The sequence below is a fragment of the Peromyscus maniculatus genome, chromosome 1 (assembly GCF_049852395.1).
Source record: "Peromyscus maniculatus bairdii isolate BWxNUB_F1_BW_parent chromosome 1, HU_Pman_BW_mat_3.1, whole genome shotgun sequence".
NCBI classification, from domain to species: Eukaryota; Metazoa; Chordata; class Mammalia; order Rodentia; family Cricetidae; genus Peromyscus; species Peromyscus maniculatus.
In genome coordinates this window covers 28,243,058-28,267,939 of record NC_134852.1, presented here as the reverse complement: position 1 = coordinate 28,267,939, position 24,882 = coordinate 28,243,058, and the positions used below count along the sequence as shown (strand labels likewise).

Sequence of the window (24,882 nt, the reverse complement as noted above, 5' to 3'; positions counted from 1 at the left end):
ATGAGGACTCAGAGGCCTCCAGTCTGAGGAGACAAGACCAGCTGAGGATCCGGCAAGGCGAGATAGCTGTGGCTTGTTCTGTCTCTCTGATCTACCAGCATGGACCCCAATAACTCGCCTTGGGTTTGATTTTATTAATAAGAACTTTTAAAATTCCTGCAACAGTTATTCCTGTTAGTTCTTGAATGTGGCTAAGGGAGATATCTGATTCCAACACTAAAATGAGAAGAAATGGATGGGCCTGAGGGAAGGAAGTCTTTCCTGAGGTTGTTCTCCAAAAGCCTCAAACATATATGTCCAAATAGTGATCAGTCCACACTGTTAGCAATTCTTAGGAAAAAATCAATTGGGAAAACTATGAAGGCACATATGATTTTCATAACCAAGGACAGCTGATACATAACAAGCCAAATAACACCAAAAGTTCCTTGGAATTTGGCTTTCTCACAAGGAATTCCTTGATCCCTTCAGGTAATGGCTTTGCCATAACCAGCTGAGTTTTATACATATTCCTTTGGCCCATAGCATTCTCTTTGTGATTCTAGTAAACCCATGGCTTCATCTTTCAGATATACTGACCTCACATCCACTAGACCCAAGGCTTTTTGTTCATTTGTTTGTTTGTGTTTTAGTTTTAGTTCTGGTTTGTTTGTTTTTGTTTTTGTTTTGTTTTGTTTTGTTTGTGAGATAGGGCTTCTCTGTGTAGCCATGGCTCTCCTGGAACTTGCTCTGTAGGCCAGGCTGGCCTTAAACTCAAGAGCTCCATCTGCGTCTGCCTCTTGCATGCTGGGATTAAAGACATGCACCACCAATGCCTGGCAGAACCAGGGGTTTGTAAGGGCAGGATTAGTCTGACATTTTTGGAAGGTTTAGTTCCTTGAAAAGACTCAGACACAAGTGGATAAAGAAAAAAAGGACCAAAAAAAAAGCCAGATGGTGGTGGTGCACACCTTTAATCCCAGTACTTGGGAGGCAGAGCCAGTCAGATCTCTGAGTTTTCGTGGCCAGCTTGGGCTACAGAGTGAGTTCCGGGAAAGACACAACGCTGCACAGAGAAACCCTGTCTTCAAAAACCAAAAACCAAAAAAAAAAAAAAAAAAACACCAGAAAAAAGAAGAAAAGGAAGGAAGAGGGAATATGTATCTATGGATTTCTCTTCATAGTTCCTAGATTTGGAGCTTATGACAATAATTATATTCAAGTGTGGTATAAATGGTTTTTAATTTACTTATGAAAATATATATGTGCATTTGTGAAGGCTCGTGTCTCCTTGTACACATATGAAGATGTATGCCACAAATCTGTGTGGAGACATGTGTCAGGGTGTGCATGTGTAGGTGCATGCCACAGCACCTATGTGGAGGACATAGTAGAGCCTGAAGGTATCTGTTATTTCTATCTACTATGTGGGAGCTAAGGATTGGTTTCAGGTCATCATATCTTCACACTGAGACATGTTGCTAACCCTCCCCTGTTGGCTTTCTGTTTGGAGAGTCAGGCTATCATGGTTGGGAAAAGCTGTCTTCAGTTGTTCTTATCTTCAGTCACAATTCAGCCAAAGTAATTCACTGTGAATATGAAGTATTTGAGGCTTTTCTTTTCCTCACATTGCCTCCCATCCTCTCAGAGGTCCAGGCTGCTGAGACTCTCTCCCTCACTGTGCTTTCTGCCACATATGTGCAAACAGAAACCTTGAGTCTAATCTTGGGCTTCTGTACTCATAGGAGACTCCAGACTGCTTTTTGAGTTCCCCTCCCAATACAATCTGAGAATGGGTGCCCTTACCTGTCATCAGAAGCCCCTGCCAGGGGCTGCAGCCCTTCCAGAGAAGCACAGAGGATTTCTCCATCAATATTCTCACTGTGATGTCCTCCCTCCAAGGAGAAGAGCCTCAGCTCCAACACAGAACTCAGGCTTTGCTGTTCTTACTTCTGAGCTGAGATTCTTCTCAGACAGAAGCACTTTCCAGAATCCAATTGGTGGTAAGTGATGGAGTTTGAGTTCAACACACTGCTCAATCCCTTCTACTCTTAGTGCTGCCCAGCATCCCTCTCAACTTCCATTTATGTTTCTCCTCCAATCAGTGCATTGTGCAACAAGGCTGATAAGCATCCCCATGCCCTCAGAGAACAATAGCTCATCCCAGAGCTGACACCTTCTGTGTCCTTGCCTTAGGTCTGTCAGCACCAAAGAGGGAATTTCAGTCATTCCTATGTGTCCTTGTGACACAGAAACCCAGCTGAACACCCAGTCTACCCTGTATTCTCAATGCTCTGGGAGGGTGGTATTTACTTAATCCCTGCAGGGAGGTGACAGAAATGTCTATGAGGGCTAGAAAGAGATCAGCTGAGTGATGACTAGAAATGAAGATCAATCCTTTATCACTAATGTCACCAGTCAAATTAATGATCCAGGAGAGAGGCACAGGAGCAGTTGTGTGAGGAGTTTCATATGTCCAGTGTTGGAGAAGAGGTAACCTGTGTGTCCTTTAAAGGACTGTGGGCTCCACGTTCCTATGGAGGGTTTCAAGGCAATATTATAGCATTGTGTGTTGGGTATGCACAAGTCCTCACTGATCTTCCTGCATCACCTTTACCCTTTCCTAAATGGTTCCCTAATGGTAATCTTGTCTTCCCCTATGAGAGATACCAGAGGGAAGGAGACTTTTATGCTTCCCATGCAGAAAAATATTCTGACAATGGATGGAGTCAGAAGGTCAGAGCAAGGTTTAGGGAGGGAGCTAAGGTTGATTGAGACAGAGATGAAAAGTAGTCTGCTCGGTTGTGGCTCAGAGAAACAATATTTGGAGATTTGGGCATGTGCCCTGATATCACCCCCTGGACTAGGAGAACTGCAATGTCATTTCTAGGGCTACAGCAATCATGGTCAAGAAGCCAAATGTGAAATTCCCCGATAAGTTAGGCACAGGGGGGATGCAGGGCCTGTCGTCCTGATCATTGTGCGCTTTGGGATTCCCAATTACTTCTACTGTAGGGTTTGAGATTTGTCCTGAGAAGCCCTGGACTAACGTTGGATGTAATGTGAATCCAGAGGAATGGCATTCTCAGGAAGAACCTTTTGCTCAGGAAACCACAGAGGAAAGTCCTAGGACATTTCTCTTGAGAGTAAAAGAATAGGACACAACTGGCTCCTTTGGGATCCATTTTCTTTCAAACCATCACACTTGATTAGTGTTACACTAAATTATTTTCTATTATTTGTGCATACTCTGAAGTGTGTTTTAGCCTTGGTCTTTTTTTGTAGTCTATTTATCATTTGTATATAGAAGGGCCACTGATTTTTTTTAGTTAATTTTGTAACTCACCACATCACTAAAGGTGATTATCAGCTCTAGGGGTTCCCTGGCATAATTTTTGGGTTGAGTTATGTATACAATCATGTCATCTGGAAACAGTCATACTTTCAGTTCTTCCTTTCCAGTTTATATCCCCCCCACTTCTTTCAGTTGTCTTATTGCTCTAGCTAAAACTCCAAGTACTCCATTGAATATATATGGTGAGAGTGGACAACCTTGTCTTGTCCAGGATTTTAGTGGAATTGCTTTGGATTTCTCTCCACTTGATTTGATGTTTGCTATTGGTTTGCTGTATAGTGCCTTTATTATGTTTAGATATGTCCCTTGTATCCCTGTACGTTCCAAGACATTTGTCATGAAGGAGTTTTGGATTTTTTCAAAGGCTTTTTAGCATAAAATGATATGATCATGTAGATTTTTTCCTTCAGTTTTTTTTTTCTATGGTGGGCTACATTGAAAGATTTTTATGTATTGAGCCATCCCAGCTTCTCTGGGATAAAGCACACTAGATGACGAAGATGCACACTAAATAATGAAGCACACTAGAAGATGAAGCACATGTTGGATGATATTTTCGATGGGTCCCTGGATACTGTCTGTGAGTTTTTGTTGAGTATTTTTGCATCTATGTTCCTGAAGGAAACAGGCCTGCAATTCTCTTTCTTTGTTGAGACTTTATGTGGTTTGGGTATGTGTGTGGTGGTATTGTGTTCCCCAGAATATTGTGCACCCTAATAAACTTATCTGGGGTCAGAGAACAGAACAGCCACTTGATATAGAGGCCAGAAAATGGTGGCACACACGCCTTTAATCTTAGCATTCCAGAGGCAGAGATTTGTATGGATCTTTGTGAGTTCAAGGCCACACTGGAAAGAGCCAAGCATGGTGACTCATGCCTTTAATCCCAGGAAGTAATGGCATGAGGCAGAAAGGTATTTAAGGTGTGAATACCAGAAACTAGAAGCTTTAGGCTGGTTAAGCTTTCAGGTTTTCAAGAAGCAGTTCAGCTGAGATCCATTTGGGTAAGGACTCAGAGGCTGAGAGTCTGAGAAAACAGGATCAGCTGAGGAATTGCCAAGGTTGAGTTGGTTGTGGCTTGTTCTGCTTCTCTGTTCTTCCAGCATTCACCCCAATACCTGGCTCTGGGCTTGTTTTTATTAATAAGACCCTCTAAGATTCATGCTACATATGTGGATGACTATGACCTCATAAAAAGAATTTGGAAATGTTCATTATGTTTCTATCGTGTAGAACAATACGGGGAGTACTGGTATTAACTCTCATTTGAAAACCTAGTAGAATTCTGTGCTAAAATCATTTGGAACTGGGCTTCTTTGGTTGGGTGATTTTTTTTTTTTTTTTTTTTTTTTGCTTTTTCGAGACAGGGTTTCTCTGTGTAGCTTTGCGCCTTTCCTGGGACTCACTTGGTAGCCCAGGCTGGCCTCGAACTCACAGAGATCCGCCTGGCTCTGCCTCCCGAGTGCTGGGATTAAAGGCATGCGCCACCACCGCCCGGCTGGTTGGGTGATTTTTAATGACTGCTTCTATTTCCTTGGGGGGTTATCGGTCTATCTAAATTGTTCATCTGATCTTGATTTACCGTTGGTAAGTGGTATCTATTGAAAAAATTGTCTATTTTTGTTTGCTAACTTCATGGAAAATAGGTTTTTGAAGTATAACCTAGTGATTCTTCGGATTTCCTCACTGCCTGTTATTATGTGCCCCTTTTTGTTTCTAATTTTGTTTATTCTCTCTATGCCTTTTAGTTAGTTGTTATAAAGGTTTGTCTCTCTTTTTGACTCCTAGTTGCATCAACTCTTTCTCTTGTTCTCTTTGTTTGTATTTTATTGATTTGGCCCTCAGTGTGATTATTTCCTGCTGTCCTCTGCTTCTACTGAGTATGTTTGCTTCATTTTATTCTACAGATTTCAGGTGTGCAATTAAGTAACTAGTATGAAATCTGTCTAATTTTTTTTTTATGAAAGTGCGTAGTGCTATGAACTTTCCTCTTAGCATTGTTTCCATTGGGTCCCATAACTTTGGGTATGTTCTGCATTTATTGTCATTGAATTCTGGGAAGTCTTTAATTTCTTCCTTGACCCTCAGTAATTCCATAGAGAGTTGCTCACTTTTCATTAGTTTATAGGCTTTCTGTTGTGTTTATTGTTATTGAAATCCATCTTTAATCTATAGTGGTTTGATAAAATATAAAGGATTATTTCAATTTTCTTGTATCTATCAAAGTTTGCTTTGGTGACTAAGTATATGACAAATTTTGGATAATGTCCCATGAGGTGCTGAGAAAAAGATACATTTTTTTTTGTGTTTGGGTGAAGTGTTCTGTAGATATCAGTTAAGTCCATTTTAGTCATAATGTCTGTTAGTTTCTTTATCTCTTTGCTTATTTTCTCTCTGGATGATGTATCTGCTGGTGAGAGTGGGGTGTTAAAGACTGCCACTACTAATGCCTGGGGCTCAATGTGTGATTTAATCTTTAGTAATGTTGCTTTTATAAATGTGGGTACTCTTGTATTTGGGGAATAGATGTTCAGAATTGAAATACTGTCTTAGTGGGTTTGTTCTTTGATGAATATGAAATGTCATTCCCCATCTCTTTTGATTAATTTTGGTTTGAAGTCTATTTTGTTACATATACACCGGCTTTCTTCTCAGGTGGTTTAATTGGAACATCTTTTCCCAACTCTTTCTCTGATTTAGTAGTGAGCCTCTGTCAAGGTTGGAAGCTTGTCGTCTGGCAGTTAGTGTTGCCTTGTTGCAGCAGGACTTGTGTGGCTTGTACCTCTTCTTATGATTGTTGTGTCTGAGTACCGGGAGACAGCCAGAAATAGTGATAGGACCTGAGAGCAGTGCATTTGGTGATCTGGGAAAACTTACTCCGTGGTAAGTTTTGTATCTAGGGCGTGTTGCATTTCACCTGTTCTGACTAGTATAGACTATGCCTTAAGATTCTGTTTTCCCCTAAAGTGATTTTGGGTAGTCTTATAGTGACAGTTAATGCTAACTAGACATTGTTGCAAACTGTTAAGTCTTCCTCCTCCATAGGGAGATTCCAGAGGAAGTTCCCCATTCTCCAGGTGAGTGTTCCTCTTTGTTTGCTATGGTCATCACATGTGCTGGTGTTCAATCAGAGCCAGGGTAACAGCTCAAGGATACCTGCTCTGAGCGTCACTTTTCCTACTTCTCAGATACTGAACTCATGGACACTGTAATGTCCACAAAAGACACCATGAAGAGTTAATGAAACAGCGTCATCAAAACATAAGTTTCATGCTGACTCAGGAAAAGCCTTCCAGGCACAGTCATCACCTGCCTCTTCTGGCTCCATTGGAATCAGGTCAGAAGCCAATTACCAGCTGATACAAGACAGGAAATGGAAGCATTTGGGGTAAAGGAACATCAGCATGGCTCAACGTTCTGGGTATTCCTTCAGGGTCATAGAGATCACAATAGCAAATGGGGGGACAAGAATGCATGGGTTAGTGGAAGAAAGAAAAGAATATTTGACTTTAAGTAAATTCTGTCTGGGAGGTTCCTCCCTCCTTGGAGCACCCCTGGCTTCACATTCCAATCAGTCCAAGGTGAGCCAAGAGAAATCAGACATGCAATGAGAGGAGGAAGAATCATAGCTGGAATGTCATATAAGGATTGGGATTTGTTTGTGGCCACGACAGGCTAGGAATTAATTTCTGTGTCAATCCATAAAACCAAGGCTTCATCCAAAGCTTGATGCTATCATTGCCAAGATCTACTTTGCAAGATCTTTAGTTTTCTTTACTTTGGTCTTATTGACAACAATGGCTGAGTTCTAGACAACAGAGATATAGGATCTACAAGTATTAGTAATGACATTGAGGATCAAGAGCTCTTTATAGGATATCTGGGGTTCTCTATTGATAAGCCATGAGTATTGTGCAGAAGGGTCAGAGGCAACACTGCAGAACAGGTTGAGGTTGACGCTGTATATAAATGATTGTCTGAGAGGGATATGATCTGGATATCTGAACCATCTAGAGCAAACTAAGTAAAGCCATATGTGATGCCTGCAACGAAACAAGAAAAACCTGGTACATAGAAGGCCCTAGTATCTTTTCTATTACCTTATTTGGGCAGGTCCTAACCAGAGCTAGGGTGAAGATTAGTAGAATCTAATAAGAATTACTTATGCAGCATCCACAAGTCCTTGATCTGCCACTGGTACAACACACACACACACACACACACACACACACACACACACACACACACACAAATTCACTGAATTCTCATGTGTGCACTGATCCTGAGTCTAAGATGTGTCCTGTCTCCATCACCCTGAGCTTGTCTAGAAGGAGAAGTTTCCCTAGCCCATTCTAGCTCAATGCTGGGTGTTGTTCAAATGTTAAATATTCTTTTAATAAAAAAGTCAGATATGGGATGAAAACTAAAAGATCAGAGAAGTAGAGCAAGCCACAGCCACCACCTATTACCTCACCAACTCCAGAAATCCTTTTCCTGAAATCCTTTGAGTCCTCACCTGAAAGGGTCTCAGCTGAACTGCTTTAGTTCTTTTTTCTTCAGCCTTATATACCTTCCTCTGCCCTGCCATTAGATCATGGGATTAAAGGTGTGTGCCACCACTACCTGGCTCTGTTTCCAATGTGGCCTTGAATTTACAGAGATCCAGACAGATATCTGCCTCCCGAGTGATAGGATTAAGAGTGTGTGTGCCCCCACTGTCTGGCCTCTATGTCCTATCTAGTGGCTGGCTCTGTACTCTGATCCTCAGGCAAGATTTATTGGGGTACACAATGTATCACCACATCTGAGCCTAGCTGCATGTACTTTGGCTAGAGCAGGATGCCTTGGCCAGCTTAGGTGACTTTGTGGTGGGTCTATTTCAATATCCAGCTGTAGCTCTCTGTATGTAGGTAGTTATACATAAATAGAAATTACTCACAAGTAACATTCAGGCAGAATGGGTCACTTTGAGTGGCAGTCACTCATTTCCAGATTATACACTCATAGTGACCTGTGTCAGTGGTGACACTGAATAAGTAAGAGTCCTGTTGCCCTCTGACAGTTTCAGTCTATTAACTTCTGAGAGGCTTTGACCATTAATACCCAATAGGTAGGTTGTATTCAGACACACATGTCCATGCTCTAAGGCTTCAATCTTCAGCCTCCATGGGATTAGAATTCTCACTTCTGATGGTGACCTTGGGTAGCAGACAACAGACAGAAGATGGTCTGCTGTGGGACCTCTGAATTGTGTGAAGGCCTCTTTCAACCATTGTTGGTCTTTCTAACATCCACCCCCAGTCATTATCATTAGAGAACCAGGCAGAAGATTAATCATAGGCAGATGCAGGAACACTTGAGTAATCAGAGATGGTCAGCCTCCTGTGCTGTGTGAGAGAAACAATTTTTGCCATGTGTGAACTGAGCAATAGAACTTGATAATATTGACCTAGGATCTGGAGTTAGTTGCCCATTGTCTCTCTTGGTCCTCACTGACCTTGCACCAAAGAATACCATGATCTTATAGGGGTACGGATTCCTACTGCTGAGCCTGGGCCAGTGCCTCCAAGGCAATGATGTTTAAGGAATTTTAATAGATAGGACAGAATAAGATTTCCTATTTAGCTTCCCAGAGAAGCACCCACAAATATTCCTCAGGACTTGTGTGTACAGAAACTTCACACATGAGACCAGGAGTGGGCCTGTCATTGAGCTAAATGAACAGACTGTATCATAATATGGACCAGTATTCCCAGGTGTTTGTTGGTGACCGAAATGAGGCATGGATTCCTGAATTCAAAGTATGAGTCACAGAATGACCTAGAAGAGAGAAGATTATGGGTTAAAAGTGAGTTTGCAAGAGAACCATTGTCATTGTCTGTGATGCTCTATCTTGCACAAAGGCCATAGTAAGATATTTTCTGAAATGAAGGTTGTTGTTTTTTTCTTTGTCTCTTTCTTTTCTTCCTTCCTTCCTTTCATTCTTTCTTTTCTATCTTCATTCCTTCCTTTATATCTCTTCCCTTTCTCTCTCTTTTTTTTTGTTTTTTCGAGACAGGGTTTCTCTGTGTAGCTTTGTGCTTTTCCTGGGACTCACTTGGTAGTCCAGGCTGGCCTCAAACTCACAGAGATCCGCCTGGCTCTGCCTCCCCAGTGCTGGGATTAAAGGCGTGCGCCACCATCACCCAGCTCTCTTCTCTCTCTTTACTTCTATTTTTTCCTTCCTTCTTTCCTTATTTTCTCTTTCTTTTGACCTTCCATTCTTTCCATGATTATGGGTGTATGATTATTTTTACTGCATATATATCTTTGAACTGCAAGTATGCCTAGTGTCAACAGAAGCCAGAAGAGGGCATTGGATATCCTGGAAATGAAATTACAGATGGTTTTGAGATACCATGGGTGTGCTGAAAACAGAACTTGGGTTCTCTACAAGAACAATCAAAGCTCTTAACCACTGAACCATCTCTCCAGCACTCCTAGGTGGCTGTTTTCAGAGGTAGATCTGACAGGTAGAAGGTGTGAGCAAGAACTTGCTGGAATTCTGGCTAGAAGGGACAGGTGTGTTTGGCAGATCTGGATTAGAAATTTAGGGCTATAGCTTTCTCCATATGAGGCCATTGCTTCTAATATCCAGGATCTAAGGCCGATCTCTGAAAGCATTGCTTCTCTAAAGAGTACAATGAAGCAGATGTTATGATGTTTGAAGTCAGTGACTTCCTGATGAGAGAGAGTCCTGTGTTAGATTCATGATCTATTGGAAGGGTGAAAGCAAAGCCATGTCCTTGTCCTTTCTGGAATAATGACAGTGGCATACCAGAAAACAAATGATTTTCTGTCAAGTAGGTGGGCTTGAGACCCCTGAAATTTTGCAGGAATTCTGCAGAGCCAGGTAGCTTAGATCTAAAGTCAAATCGAACTGTCTATTTGTTTTCACTTCCTGGAACAGACAATCACTCAAGCTGCTGATGACCAACATTAACATCTCTGAATAACAGCTCTTCCCACTGCACAGATACTTGAGAAGGCCTCCAGGGTAAAGACAGTGAATACATGATTATACACAGACAGATGTCTGTCATCCATGGCCTGTGTGAGGCAGATGTAAGCACCATTGTTTCTGTGTCTGTTTCCCAGTAATAGCACATGTAAATAAATGTTGCCATGATGATAAAGTAGCCTCAATATGAACACAGTCCCGACACTGAGAATGGACAGATGTCCACATCAGCACCATCTGTTATGACTTGCCTGATGGAGAGAAATTACTAGACTTAATCCTTGAGGACATGCAGTCATCAGGAGTACCTAATGCCTCTGTCACTCCCCTTAGGCTCCCTGACTTTCATGTAAAGTCTCATAGACCCATCAGAACAGCTGGCTAAGGGCCTAGGCACTGGAGCAGTGGGGTTCTCCATGCTGAGACTCAGAAGAAGATGCCCAGTTCACTAGTGGATGCCTAGGAACTATGTGGAGTCCCTTGGAGCTGGAATTAGGTAATCTTGTAAAGCCTCTTCACATAGGTGCTGGAAACTGAACACAGGTCCTCTGGAAGAGCAGAATGTGCTATTAAACATTGAGCCATATCTTCAGCCTCCTTTCTCATTCTCTTCCTTTTTTTCCTTTGTGGTTCCAGTCAACCCTGATTTCACCTTTTAGATGCCTGTCTGCCTTCTGGTGAATTGCAACTAGGGCTTCGGGAGAACAGAATGCCCCTGCTCTTTGGGGATGTTCCAGTGCCTGGAAAAGGCTCAGACACATGTGGATGAATAAAATAAGAAACAACAGAAGGAAGGAAGAAAGGAAGGGAGGAAAAAATTATACAAGAACACTGAATTGAACAGATCTCATGTTGGTAGATAAGAAAATAGGTTAATTTCATAGTTTGACTTTCAATTTACAATTACTTATGCATTTTAAGTATGTGTGTTTTCTCATTTATGCATCACAGTATGGGTAAGAAAATGCTACTGCACATATATATGGAGATTAGATGACATGAGAGAGTTGATTCTCTCCTTCCACCAAGTTGAATCTGTGGATAGAAATCAGCATGGCAGCCTTGGGAGCAAGTGCATTTACACACTGAGCCATTTTAGTGGCGTACCCAGCTTTAATTTTCATGTAGAGAATGACCCTGCCACTGTTGGGAACATCAGTCTTCAGAATAAAAGGGCCAAAAGACAATGAACTTGGAGTAGAAAACAATGTGGTTCCCTCTCCCCTTACTGTTTCCAGTTCACAAAGGGCTTCCTGCTCCTGAACCTCTGTCCCTCTCTGCCTTCATTTAGGTTCCAAGAACAAACACTTAGTCTCATCTCAAGCCCCTGTCTTAGAAGACTCCAGCAATACTCTGAGTTCCCATCCACTGTCAAGTTATGGTCTTTGCACCTTTGTGTTAGGACACAGGCTTACAGCATTAGACAGAGAAAAGCACAGTAAGTAGAAAGAAGGGATGTTTGAGTGTGAGGAGGTTTGTTGGAGATGACATAAGAGAAGGAGACACCTGGGATGTCAGCTGAGGAGGAAGGTCAGCTGGGTGTTTCTCCAACTCTTTGAGATAGCAGGCTTTCACCTCAGTATCTGACTCCAGATTATTTATTGATAAGATCAAACTATAGCAATTTTGTTAAAAACAACATTTAACAATTCAAGGCATTGCAAGACTACATTGGCAAAAATCATGCAAGCCATTAGATTTGGTAAGACACCTGAGAATACCTCAAGGAGAAAGTTAAGTAATATTAAAAAGAAAGTCTTTCCCACATTAAGGAAGGAATTATAATACTGACCATTATGACCCTGTATAATGTTTCCATAGGAGGCTTGAAAATAGAAGCAGAACATGAAAAGGTAAATGACTGAACTAAGATTGGCATGGTACCTATTATAATTACTATCAATCTGCTAGTTTTATTCTTAATAGCCATAGTGGTTTTTGTGACACATATGAAGAGTGATTTGATACTTATGGCAAACATGAAAGTGGATTGATAAGAGACAACCTTAGAATGACTTATAAATGGGAATAAGAAAAATACTCAAACAAAGACAAAGGAATATAGACAAGAAACAACTGACCAGTGCATGGTGAAACTGCAAAAGGGTGGGCCAATGTTGCTAGAAAACCAATTTTAGTTTATCCACTTAGTATGTAAGAATGACCAGCAGACAGTAGGCAACCTTAAGGTTATGAAAAAGTTAAAAGGAATGCTACAGAAATGTTAGATTTGAGGCAATTTAAGGAAGCAGTTGTTTCATATGGTATGAACTCACCCTATATGAAGCAGATATAAAATTCATGAGCAACTCAGAAAACAATTATCTGAAGCACAATCCTAATCATTTCTAACCATAAAACCACAGAATCAGATATAGAGGGAAAATGTTGAAATACCAGAGAAGCAGAACAGTGATCAACCAGAGACATTTTACCTTTACAAAATCTCAGATGAATGGAGGAGGGTAATCCTGACTCTATGACTCCTCCAACTGAATGGGCTGAGATCCTGTTTCCACCCACCTTATAGTCCTATCTTTACCTCCTCAGAGCTGGGATCAAAGGCTTGAACCTCCCATGTGCTGCGATCAAAGGAAAGGGATCCTTCCAAGTGCTGGATTAAAAGATTGAGACATCTATGTGCTTGGATCAAAGGTGAGCACTGCCACCACTCATGTATATTTCTCTTTCAGACTAGATCAATCTCTTTTAGCCCAGGGTGGCCGTGAACTCCTGATCTCCCTTGGTCTTCCTCCTAAGTGCTGGGATTAAAGATGTATGCCACCACTGCCTGGCATCTATGATTAACTAGTGGCTAGTTCCATCCTCTAGTCTCCAGGCAAGCTTTATTTGTCAGAACACAAACACAATATACAACATTTTCACCATTTTGCCTAAGCTAAAATAGTGAAGGTTTTAACTAACATAGAAAAATTATATACAATAAGTACAATAACTATATATAAATATATAAGGCAATAAATACATTAAAAATGTCTAGTCCACAGAAATTAACAAATTCAGAGGAAATACTCCAATATCTGTCCTATCTTGGTGAGTCCAAAATGTGCATCAAATTCACTTTCTATCCTAACTTGCTTTACCAACACCAAACTTTCTTTTGATGTCCCTCAACCTTATACACTTTACAATTCTTTTGTGAATTTGTTTAAAAGGAAAACTATAACTATAAAGTCTTCAACTCTATCAGAGAGTTGTATATAATATTACCTGAGTAAACAGTAAATGTAGAGCAAATAGATTCCAAAACTAAGAAATGATGAAAACAGCAGGCTGACTGGACAGTCACTTAAGGTTTCTCGGCAACATTGGGACATCCATCTTCAGTCTACAGGCCTAGAATATTTTGTGACTAATTTGTGGAGCCAGATTTTTGTCTCACCTTGTTTTGGCAAGGTTCAGCAGTCACTCCAGTCTATGCCCTGCTTGTCTAATTTGGACAGCATACTCTCAGAAGTCTAGAAAATGGCAGTTTCTTGCTTAGTGGCTAACCTTTGCCACAAAGAAAGTCAACTACATGTGGAGTTTCTTTGATGCCCATCATCTTCTCTGAAGTAAATTGATGCTCCCATGAGAAGACATGTCTCATTGTTATCATAAAAAACTTCATGTGATTAAAACTATTTAAATGTCTAATTCTATAGATTTCTGAAATATTTGAAGACCATATGTCTATCTAAAATATATCTATATTTGACCTTAAAAACATACCAACATGACTGCAAGTTTGATTATAATAGGTGACTAACTACTAACTTGCATTTTTGTCATCCTAAATCATTTGTAATAATAACTTTGAAGGCCTAGAAAATTACATTACATTTCTAGATGAGCTGTATAGGTATACTACCTTGAACAATAGTAGAATTATATGTACAATATGTTCTAATAAAAACAACCTTGCCTTCTGCATAATGAGAGAGTTAAGTAACTTGATCTGCTTAAGGGCCCCCTGGCAGTAGGATCAGAATCCATCCCTGATGCATGAGCAGGCTCTTTGCAGCCCGCTACATATAATGGCACAACTTACACAGCCTTGAAGCAAAGGAAGGGACTTGGACTTGCCTTTACTAAATGCAAATCCCCATGGGAGGCGTTACCTTCTTGTAGGAGGTAATAGGGGATAGGTTGGAAGGGGGAGGCTGGAGGGGCAGGAGGAGGGAAGAGGGTGATCTTTGATTGGTATATAAAATAAATAAAAAAATTCTTAATAAATTTGTATCAATATACAAAAATCCGTATCAATGTAAATATTTTTAAAAAGTAGTTGGTTTTTTGTCTAGAAGTAGATTCAATAATCCATGTTTTTATTTTATGTCTATATCCCCCCTCTTTTTAAAGCAAGATCTCTAAATCTAATATCCTTTGTTCAGTTTTTTCCTGACCATTACTAATAACAACTTGCAACCAACCTCCCTAAATGATAACAAATATCCATAATCCACTGAATGACCAAAAACAACCCACCCCAGCCCTTGGGTATTTGGGTGTCATGTTCTTAAAATTGCTTCCTGCTGTTTGGGGGTAATGGCGTCTTTAGAGGATCCTGAAAAAAATTGAGAAAATTGTCTAGTCCTGAGAGAGTTAGCTGTATCATTTGTTGTCCAGTCTCTGTGTAATGGGAAAATACAGGTTTTATCTCATGTCCTGGCTAGAGTAATCTGTAAGGCTAGACTATCGCAGCTAGCCACCTTGAAATTGTCCTGAGCAATGTGTAGTCCAAAGCTGATCTTGAAGTGGTGCTTGTCAGCTTTGTATGGCATTATCATAGTCCAGGTTGAATTGTCATTGTGGGGCTCTGTCTTCCTTTCAGAGACTTCAGAGATCACTGTTCGGAAAATTTATCACTCACTATAGTAAACTAAAACATCATTAATATCAAAACAGAAAGTTTAAATTTTAAGATAGTACTACGCCTAAAAAAAAACTTTAGAAGAGTCAAAATGAATTGGTGAGGTAAGAGATTTGTTACAAGAACAGTCCTTCAATTTTGATTTTCTTCTGTCCCATACCAGATGGCTATTCTAATATGAGACAGAGACTCTGAATTTTCTTTTAACAACATGCTTGTGTTTAGAGAAGGAGAGAGCCATGCTCCAACTCCAAATCCAGCTCTAATTTTTCATTGAACTAGGACTGTAAAAAGACCATTTGTCTTATGTGGCTGTAGAGAAGAGAAGAGCAGAACCAAACATTTAGGAAGATTTATGAAATTTTATCCTGTTGGAAATTTGATATATCAATAGGCCAATTTACTCCTTTCCTTGAGACATTTTCTCTGCATGATTCATCCTTTATCTTCAGATGTCACAATAGGCCAGTGGTCTTCAGGTTCCATATCAGGTTGCCTTCATTTGCCTGGAAAAACAAAAACAAAACCCTCATCCAAACCTAACTTTATGGAGTTTTCCTTTGGCAAGTTATATCTGATCAAATGTAAAGGACTTGTTAATCTTATAAGTTAGTTGAAAAAAAATAAAAGCCAGGCGGTGGTGGTACACGCCTTTAATCCCAGTACTCGGGAGGCAGAGGCAGGTAGATCTCTGTGGTTCGAGGCCAGCCTTGTCTACAAAGTGAGTTCCAGGAAAGGCGCAAATCTACACAGAGAAACCCTGTCTCAAAAAACAAAACAAAACAAACAAACAAAAAAAGAAACAAAACAAAAAAAAGGACAAACATCCATAATTAATTTCTTGGGAATTTGGGCAAAATTTTCTAGGTTACTTCATGCTGAATGGAAATGCTGTTAATCTTATGGGGACCCTGAAAATTTTAAGATTATGGGTAAGTACTGAATGAAGTATTCTGTGAGGCTGGATCATCTGAGGCAGCATACTTGAAGCTTTACTGGATGCAGAACTCAGAGGAAACTGCAGCAGAGGTACTGTGAAATGTTGGATCATGTGGGTCATCTGTTCCCACTGGAGATTTTACAGGTAGTCTTGCTTGATCAAAGCATATTAACCTGGAAGCAATCCACAGGTTTTCTTCTTCTGTGGAAAAAAAAAGCAGAACCTCTTTTCCAAAGCAACATATGCTTAGACCCAAATGTTGAAGTCAAGATACCTTTAAAATGTATTTGTTGGTTTAATTTAGCAGCCTTTGAAGTCAAATGTCCTCTTGTAGTTAGCTCACTGACAATCAAAAAACTCAAAGAAAACACAAAAATATGCATAATTAAAACTCTGTGTATTTTCCATCCTTACATGGCTGAATTTTTATATTACTTTTTTTGTTTCTTTAAGACTTTATTTTTTATAACTATTTATTTTATATAATTGCTTATTCTCCTTTTCCTCAGTATTCCAAGCCTACACACATATTTATACACACTGTAAACTGTTTAGAGTTTTTTTTCCAGCTGAATCTGTCCTACTGTACCTGTAATCCTTTTCTGATCAGGAGAATTTTAAAATTGTTAAGCTGCATGGCTATCACATAATCTGCAGCTTTGGCTGCTGGCTTCATCCCATGGGCTTTTCAAAATGGCAGAGGTACAATTACTGCCAGCTCTAAGAGCTGTGCTCACTGCCAAATCTAGGAAGCAGAGGGTCTATGTCTCTATCAAGCAGCATGCAGTGCCAAAACCCTATAGCAAAAGGTAAATCTGCTATGCAGTATGCTGTGTATCTTGAAGACACCTATGTGTACTGTGACAAGAATCCACCATGCTGTAGCTCAAGCCCACATGCCTACAAACCCACCAGGCTGTAGCTCAAGGCTGCATGCCATGACATCTCTGTATCATGGCTCACATAAGAGACACAGCTAGGAATCAGTTCTTGACTCCAATTATGTGTTCTAGAACCATTTTAAGTTTTCTCAGGACTATGTGTATCAATGCCAAATGGTGAGTGCCAAATGAAGTCAGAAGTCTCTGGTCCCACCCAGTCCCTCCATCTCGACAACTCTTTCCCACCCACAATCCCACAGCCACTTATAAAATAATCACTCAGAGGCTTAATATTAATTACAAACTGTATTGCCTATGGCATAGGCTCATTACCAATTAGATCCTACAACTTAACCCATTCTGATTAATCTATGTTTTACCATGTGGCTTCCTAGAATTACCTGTTCTCTCATATCTTGCTTCTCCTGGCAGCAACTGGCAGTGTCTCCCCTGACTCTGTCTTCTTCTCCTTGTCTCTCTGCTTGAGTTTCCCATCTGGATCTACTCTGCCTTGCCATAGGCCATAGCAGCTTCTTTATTAACCAATGGGAGCAACACATATTCACAGTGTACAGAAAGACCAACCCAGGAATATAGGGTCCATGAAGACAGGGTCTCAGCCCATTTAGTTGGAGAATTCAGAGTCAGGATTACCCTCCTCCATTCATCTGAGATTTTGTAAAGGTAAGATGTCTCTGGTTGATCACTGCTCTGCTTCTCTGGTATTTCAACATTTTCCCTCTATATCTGATTCTGGGATTTTATGGTTAGAAATAATTAAGATTGTGCTTCAGATAATTGTCTTCTGAGTTGCTCATGAATTGTATATCTGCTTCATATAGGGTGAGTTCATGCCATATGAAACAACTACTTCCTTAAATTGCCTCAAATCTAACATTTCTATAGCATTCCATTTAACTTCTTCATAACCTTAAGGTTGCCTACTGTCTGCTGGTCATTCTTACATAGTAAGTGGATAAACTAAAATTGGTTTTCTAGCAACCTTGGCCCACCCTTTTTCAGTTTCACCATGCACTGGTGAGCAATTTCTTGTCTATATTCCTTTGTCTATGGTTGAGTATTTTTCTTATTCCCATTTATATGTCATTCTAAAGCTGTCTCTTATCAATCCACTTTCATATCTGCCATAAGTACCAAATCACTCTTCATATGTGTCACAAAAACCACTATGGTTATTAAGAATAAAATTAGCAGATTGATAGTAATTATAATAGGTACCATGCCAATCTTAGTTCAGTCATTTACCTTTTCATTTTCTGCTTCTATTTTCAAGCCTCCTATGGAAACATTTTACAGGGTCATAATGGTCAGTATTATAATTCCTGTCCTTAATATGGGAAAGACTTTCTTTTTAATATTACTTAACTTTCTCCTTGAGGTATTCTCAGGTATCTTACCAAATCTGATGGCTTCTCAGTTTGTCCACGTGTTGTATAATTGCTGCCAATGCAGTCATCCAATGCATTGGGGTGCCAAAAGTTGTTTTATCAAAATCTCTATCATTAAATTTTACTAATAAATACTTTGGCACTAGATGGTGGGGTGAAAGCCTGCTATCTCAAAGAGTTGGAGAAACACACAGCTGACCTTCCTCCTCAGCTGACATCCCAGGAGTCTCTTTCTCTATTGCTATCTCCAACAAGCCTCCTCACACTCAAACATCCCTCCCTTCTACTTACTATGCCTCTCTCTGTCCATAATCTTCATTCTCCTGAAATCTCTATATTTTTCTTAAGCATCCTATGGTCAGTTCCTGTGATATTGGTTTCATGCTCTGCCAATTGACCTGTGATTCACTTTATTCAATTCTGTATATAATATTCAAGAAGAAAAGGCTTAGATTAAGATATAGATTAGGCTTGAGCCACACCACAATTTGAAACAGTTTTTTTTACAGTAAATAACTCAAACTCACTGTTCACAGTATTACCAAATATCCTTCAATACAGTACCTCTGTAATATTTTGAAATCTGGAATTTCAACCCCTCCAGCATTGTTTTTTATGTTCACAATGGTGCTCACTACCTAAGTCTGTGCAATTACACATGGATGTTAGGATTTTTTCTCTTTTTTTTTTTTGAGAAAAACATCATGAGAATTTTGATTAGGATTGAAGTAAACCTGAAAGCTGACTAGTTAGAATTGTTATTTTCACAAAATTAATTATACCAATCCATTAACATGTGTTGAATTTCCATATTTGAATTTCTCCCTTCAATCTTTTTCTTCAGAGATTAAAATTTTTCATTGTAGAGGACTTACATCTCCCTTGTAATGTTTATTTTTACACTTTCTGAGGCTCCTGTGGATGGTAGTTTGGCCATGGTATTTTTTCTAGTGTTCTGGTTCCTATGGGATATCTTTCTGTACAGTGTGAATATGTGTTGCTCTGACTGGTTGATAAATAAAATGCTGATTGGTCAGTAAGCAGACAGGAATTATAGGGGGCAAGCAGATGAGGAGAATCCTGGGAAGAGGAAGGGTTGAGTCAGAAGTCACAAACCAGATGCAGATGAAGCAAGATGTCAAGGCAAAATTGAAAAAGGTTATCAGGCTATGTGACTAAACATAGATAAGAATTATGGGTTAATTTAAGTGTAAGAGCTACTCAGTAATAAGCCTGAGCTAATGGCCAAGCAGTTATAATTAATATAAGCTTCTGAGTGATTATTTTATAAGTGGACCATGGGAGGACTGGAGAAACCTTCTGACTACATTTGGCACTCACCATTGGGAATTGATCCACATAGACCTAAGAAAGCTTAAAGATACTGGATGTACAGAAATGGAGCCACACTAGGCTTCCTGGTCTCACGGTCTCATGCCAGTAGCAGTGTAGAGACTCATCTCTCAACAGCTGCCTATGAGATGGAGCTGGCTGTCAGCCACAAACCATCATATGCTAAGCAACATGCCAGATTCCTGCCATAGTACACAATGGTTTCTCTAAGCCATGCAGTGCACTGTGTGGTGGATTTAGTATTTGCTAGTCCAATATAAAAAGAAGAGGTTTCTGTGGTACAGGCTGCTGGATGGAGGCATGGACCCACTACCTCCCAGAGTCACCAGAGAGCAAGGCTCCCAGAGCTGGCAGTGACTACCTCTGCCATGTTGGGAAGCTGATTTGGGTGAAGTTATTAGCCAAGGCTGCCACTTCTGTCCTAGTCATGCAGCAGTTTAAAGCAATTCACCACAAGACAGATTCAGATGGAATAAACCTCTAAATGGTTTATGGTGAGTGAAAATGTACTTAGGCTTAGAAGAGAGAGGAAAAGGAATATATCCAGTGATATAAAGAAATGGATAGTTTTAAAAAATAAAGTAATTAAAGAGACAGTAAAAGTAATATAAAAAATAAGCCAGGTACCATGTAAAGATGGATATTACATAAAGAATCTGGATTGTGTTTTCTTTGGGATTTTTTTTTTTTTTTTTTTTTTTTTTTTTTTTGGTTTTTCGAGACAGGGTTTCTCTGCGTAGTTTTGCGCCTTTCCTGGAGCTCACTTGGTAGCCCAGGCTGGCCTCGAACTCACAGCGATCCGCCTGGCTCTGCCTCCCGAGTGCTGGGATTAAAGGCGTGCGCCACCACCGCCCGGCTTCTTTGGGATTTTTAATCACAGAAAGACATTTGATTGTAAAGGCTGCTGAGTTTATATATATATATATATATATATATATATATATATATATATATATATATATATATTATCTTGACTTCAAAATTTGTGTCAAAGGATATGTTGCTTTGGAAAAGAGTTTGTGCTTTTGTTTCCACGGAAGATAAGATCCTATGGATTGCTTCCAAGCTAATATGGTTTGATTAGCCAAGACTCCCCTGAGGGGTCTCTAATGATAGCCATGGCCCAGATGATCTAACATCCAAAAGAGCTTCAAAGCAACTGGCTGAGAAAATGGAGACTCACAGACTACTCCAGTTAGGACTTGACCATAATTTTTAACTTTCTCAGAATTCGCATAAGACTACCAGCACCCCCTATCAGCAGGAAGTAGCCTAGAACACTACACCCACATTCCCCCCAAAAATGGATTATGTATGTTTGTCTTTATTTAGGTTGTTGGTTACAAAATGTTACTGGTCATAGTCAATCTCTTTCTAAAAGAAGAGAGGAGGATATAATATAGATATATAGGATATTGATACAATAGGATAAAAGGTAGATTTTTGGATCTACTTTTAAAGAGTAACTACTTTTAAAGAGTAACAACTTGCTTAATGTATTTTACATTGCTATGGATTTTAGTTTATTGATACAAATTTAAAGTTAATTTTGTTATACTGTATGTATATTTCTACTCTTGTTTAATGTATTATGTTTATGCAAATCGTTTGAATTATAATTAAGAAATATAGATAAATAATTAGTCCTCTATGATAGTAAAACTTATAGTCATGTTAGTTAAGTTTTCTAGTTATACATAGATATATTTCAGTTGGGTAGGTAATCTTCAAACACTTTAAGACCTACAGAATATAGCATTTAAAATGTTTTAAAAACTTAGAGTTTCCTGACAGTGAGACACATCTGCTCATGGCAGTACAGATTTACTTCAAAGAGAAAGTTTTCTAGGTTAATTTTGTGTTTTTTTTCCAGTATAATATAATATAATCTGCAAATAGAGATAATTTAACATCTTTTTATCCTATTTGTATGCCTTCTATTTTTCTCTCTTATCTTCTTGTTCTAGTCAATGCCTCCAGGAATTTATTGAAAAGGACTGGATTTAGTCAACTTCCCTATCCTATTCCTGGTTTTAATAAGATTGTGTCAAGTGTTTCTCTTTTGGAGAATGAGGACTATGACTTTGTCACATGTAACCATTATTAAATTGATGTATGAACCCCCATCATTACACTCTATAGGACTTTTTCCAAGAAGACATGTTAGATTTTGTCAAAATCTTTTTCTACATCTATTGGGATGATTATGTGGCTTATGGTTACATGTGGTGCATATTCCTAGGGAAACCACTTAGCTGGAAGAAAGATGAAACCACAAGATTTGCAGGTAAATGAGTAGAACTAGAAAATATGCTGACTAAGGCAACTGAGACCAAGAAAGAAGCATATGTTCTTTTACATTTGTAGTGCCAAGCTCTGAATCTTCAGATGGGTTTACATAACCAGGATGTCCAGATAAAGTTAAAAGATACAGTGGGTGAAGGAGGACCAGAGTATGGATGAAATGAAGGGGGAATGGAAAAAGACAGGATCTTAACTGGGGAAGGGGAATGAGTGTAATACAGAGGGAGAAGGTTAGAAGATAAATAATACTAGGGATGTTTAAAAAGTTATACAGAACCAGTAGTTCTACTCAGCTGTGATGCCTTTGAACCAAAGCCGTGACCAGTATGGCAAGATATCCCTCAAACTGCAAGAGTGGCACTTATCTTGAAGGTAACAACTCTCCAATTAGACTTAAGATCTGCTTGATACAAAGGAAAATCATTTCTCATATTGGAATCCTAGAGAACTACAATTGGCTAGTAAGGTCATGAATCATATTGTCATTTTTCTAAACCAGTATAATTTCTAGGTATATATTAAGCACCAAATCCTTATACCCACAGCTAAGTGTAGCTCTCCTTATCATCAAAGAAGCCTCTACTTGCACAGATGGAGACCAGCAAAGAAATTCAAAACTAGTCTAAATTCATGAAAGAATATACTCCACAGGATTTCCAGTCCCAATTTATTTATCTGTATCACCATCCCATTGTTTGAAATTCAGGAAACATTTCAGAAAAGGAGATGAAGTGATTTTATGGGTCAGAAGAGGAGGATGCCTTCTGCGAGACTGTGTCATCTATATATGACAAGGAAGCTGTACCCAACCCTTTACTCTGAAGTAATGTCTGTCTTTAAAGTTGAGGTGTGTTTCTTTTATGCAGCAGAAGGATGGATCCTGTTTGCATATCCATTTTGTTAGTTGGCATCTTTTATATGGGAATTGAGTCAATTGATATTAAGAGATATTAATGACCAATGATTGTTAATTCTTGTTATATTGTTACTGGTAGTGGTATTGTGTGTTTGTGTGTGGGAGTGTGATAGAGGAAGTGTGTGTCTATTTCCCTTCTTTGGATTTTGCTAGTGTAAGATTATCTATTGTCTATGTTTTTGTGAGTGTAGTTAACTTCCTTGGGTTAGACTTTTCCTTCTAGTACCTCTGTAGTTGTGGATTTGTGGATAGGTATACTGTAAATTTGATTTTTTCATGAAATATCTTGTTTTATCTGTCTATGGTAATTGAAAGTTTTCTTGGGTATAGTAGTCTGGACTGGCATCCACAGTCTCTTAGAGTCTGCAACACATCAGTCCAGGCCTTTCTGGCTTTCAGTGATTCCTATCAGGAAGTTGGGGGTAATTCTCATAGGTGTGCCTTCATATGTTACTCGGTCTTTTTCTCTTTCAGCTTTCAATATTCTGTCTTTGTTATGCACATTTAGTGTTTTGCTTGTTATGTAACTTGGTGACTTTTTTTCTAGTCCAATCTATTTGGTGTTTTGTAAGGTCTTTGTACTTTTATTGGTATGTCCATCTTTAAGTTAGAAAAATTATTATTCTATGATTTTGTTAAATATATTTCTGGATCTTTGATATAGGAATCTTCTCCTTTTATTATTCATATTATTCTTAGGTTTGGTCTTTTCATAGTATCCAAGAGTTCGTGGATGTCTTCTGTTAGTTTCCTTGGATTTTGCTATTTCTTCTATCATATCTGCAATACCTGAAATTCTCTCTTTCATCTCTTGTATTCTGTTGATGATGCTTGCTTCTATAGTTCCTGTTAACTTATCCAGATTTTCCAGTTCCACAATTCCCTTAATTTATGTTTTCTTTATTGCTTCTAGTTGAATTTTTAGAACTTGAGTAATTTCCTTCAGCTGTTTGTTTTTCTTGGTTTATTGACATTCTTTAAGGTTTTTATTGATTTCTGCAAATTTTTTGGTTGTCTTTTCCTTGACTTCTTTAAGAGAGTTCTTCATTTCTTCTTTAAGGACCACCAACATTTTCATAAAGTTGTTCTTAATGTCATTTCCTTGTCCTTTGTCAGTACTGGAATGTCCAGGTGTTGCTGTCATATGATACCTGGAATCTTTTGGTACCATATTCCCCAGTCCTTGATTATATTCTTACACTGTTGTCCTTTGTCAGTACTGGAATATCCAGGTGTTGCTGTCATATGATACCTGGAATCTTTTGGTACCATATTTCCCAGTCCTTGATTATATTCTTACATTGTTGTTAGGCTACTGGGATGATTACATCTAGGACCTGATTTCTGAGTTTGTCTTTGTAGGATTTGTGTTTTGTTTCTTGATTCTCTTTACTCTTTGTTCTTCTGATCTTTGTAGACTGGATTTCTAGTCACCAGCATTACTTCTGATCTAGTTTAGAGTCTGAGAAAGTTGAGAATTGGCCTTCTGGTGGTTAGCTTGGTGTTTGGTGCAGCAGGGGACCTGTGTTCTTTTGACTGGTGTGGCCAGTGCATTATCATACGTCAGCCAGAACTGGGCACAGGGCTCAAAACAGGGCAGTTTTGAAGAGCCTTGGCTGTGGGTGGTCTTTGGGAACAGAATCTTGGGAGAGGGACAGTTCAGATGGCAGCAAGACACTCACCTGTTCTTCTGAGTGTGTGGTCTGTGCCTGAATACACCCTTTTCTGTCCAGGTGACCTTGGGCTGTTTCAAGGTGATAGTTAATGCTAACTAGGACACTGCTTCAAGCTGTTAAGTCCTCATTCTCCATATAGAGAATCCACCAGATGCTTCCTATTCTCAAAGTGAGAGTCTGTCTCTATTTGCCACAG

General features: G+C 39.3%; 1 protein-coding gene across 2 annotated transcripts in view; it reads right to left on the bottom strand.

Annotated features, from left to right (window-relative positions):
- The window catches only part of LOC143272904 (pregnancy-specific glycoprotein 22-like), a 196,679-nt gene that overhangs the window by 11,860 nt on the left and 159,937 nt on the right, over nt 1–24,882 (bottom strand). The window contains exon 1 of one of the 2 annotated variants that reach the window (XM_076569763.1): nt 1,786–2,058. The exons of the other annotated variant lie outside the window; for it this stretch is intronic. Coding sequence (XP_076425878.1) covers nt 1,786–1,849 — 64 coding nt within the window. The 5' untranslated portion in view covers nt 1,850–2,058. Of the gene's footprint in view, nt 1–1,785; nt 2,059–24,882 lie in introns of those variants that run through there. 2 annotated transcript variants of the gene reach the window in all.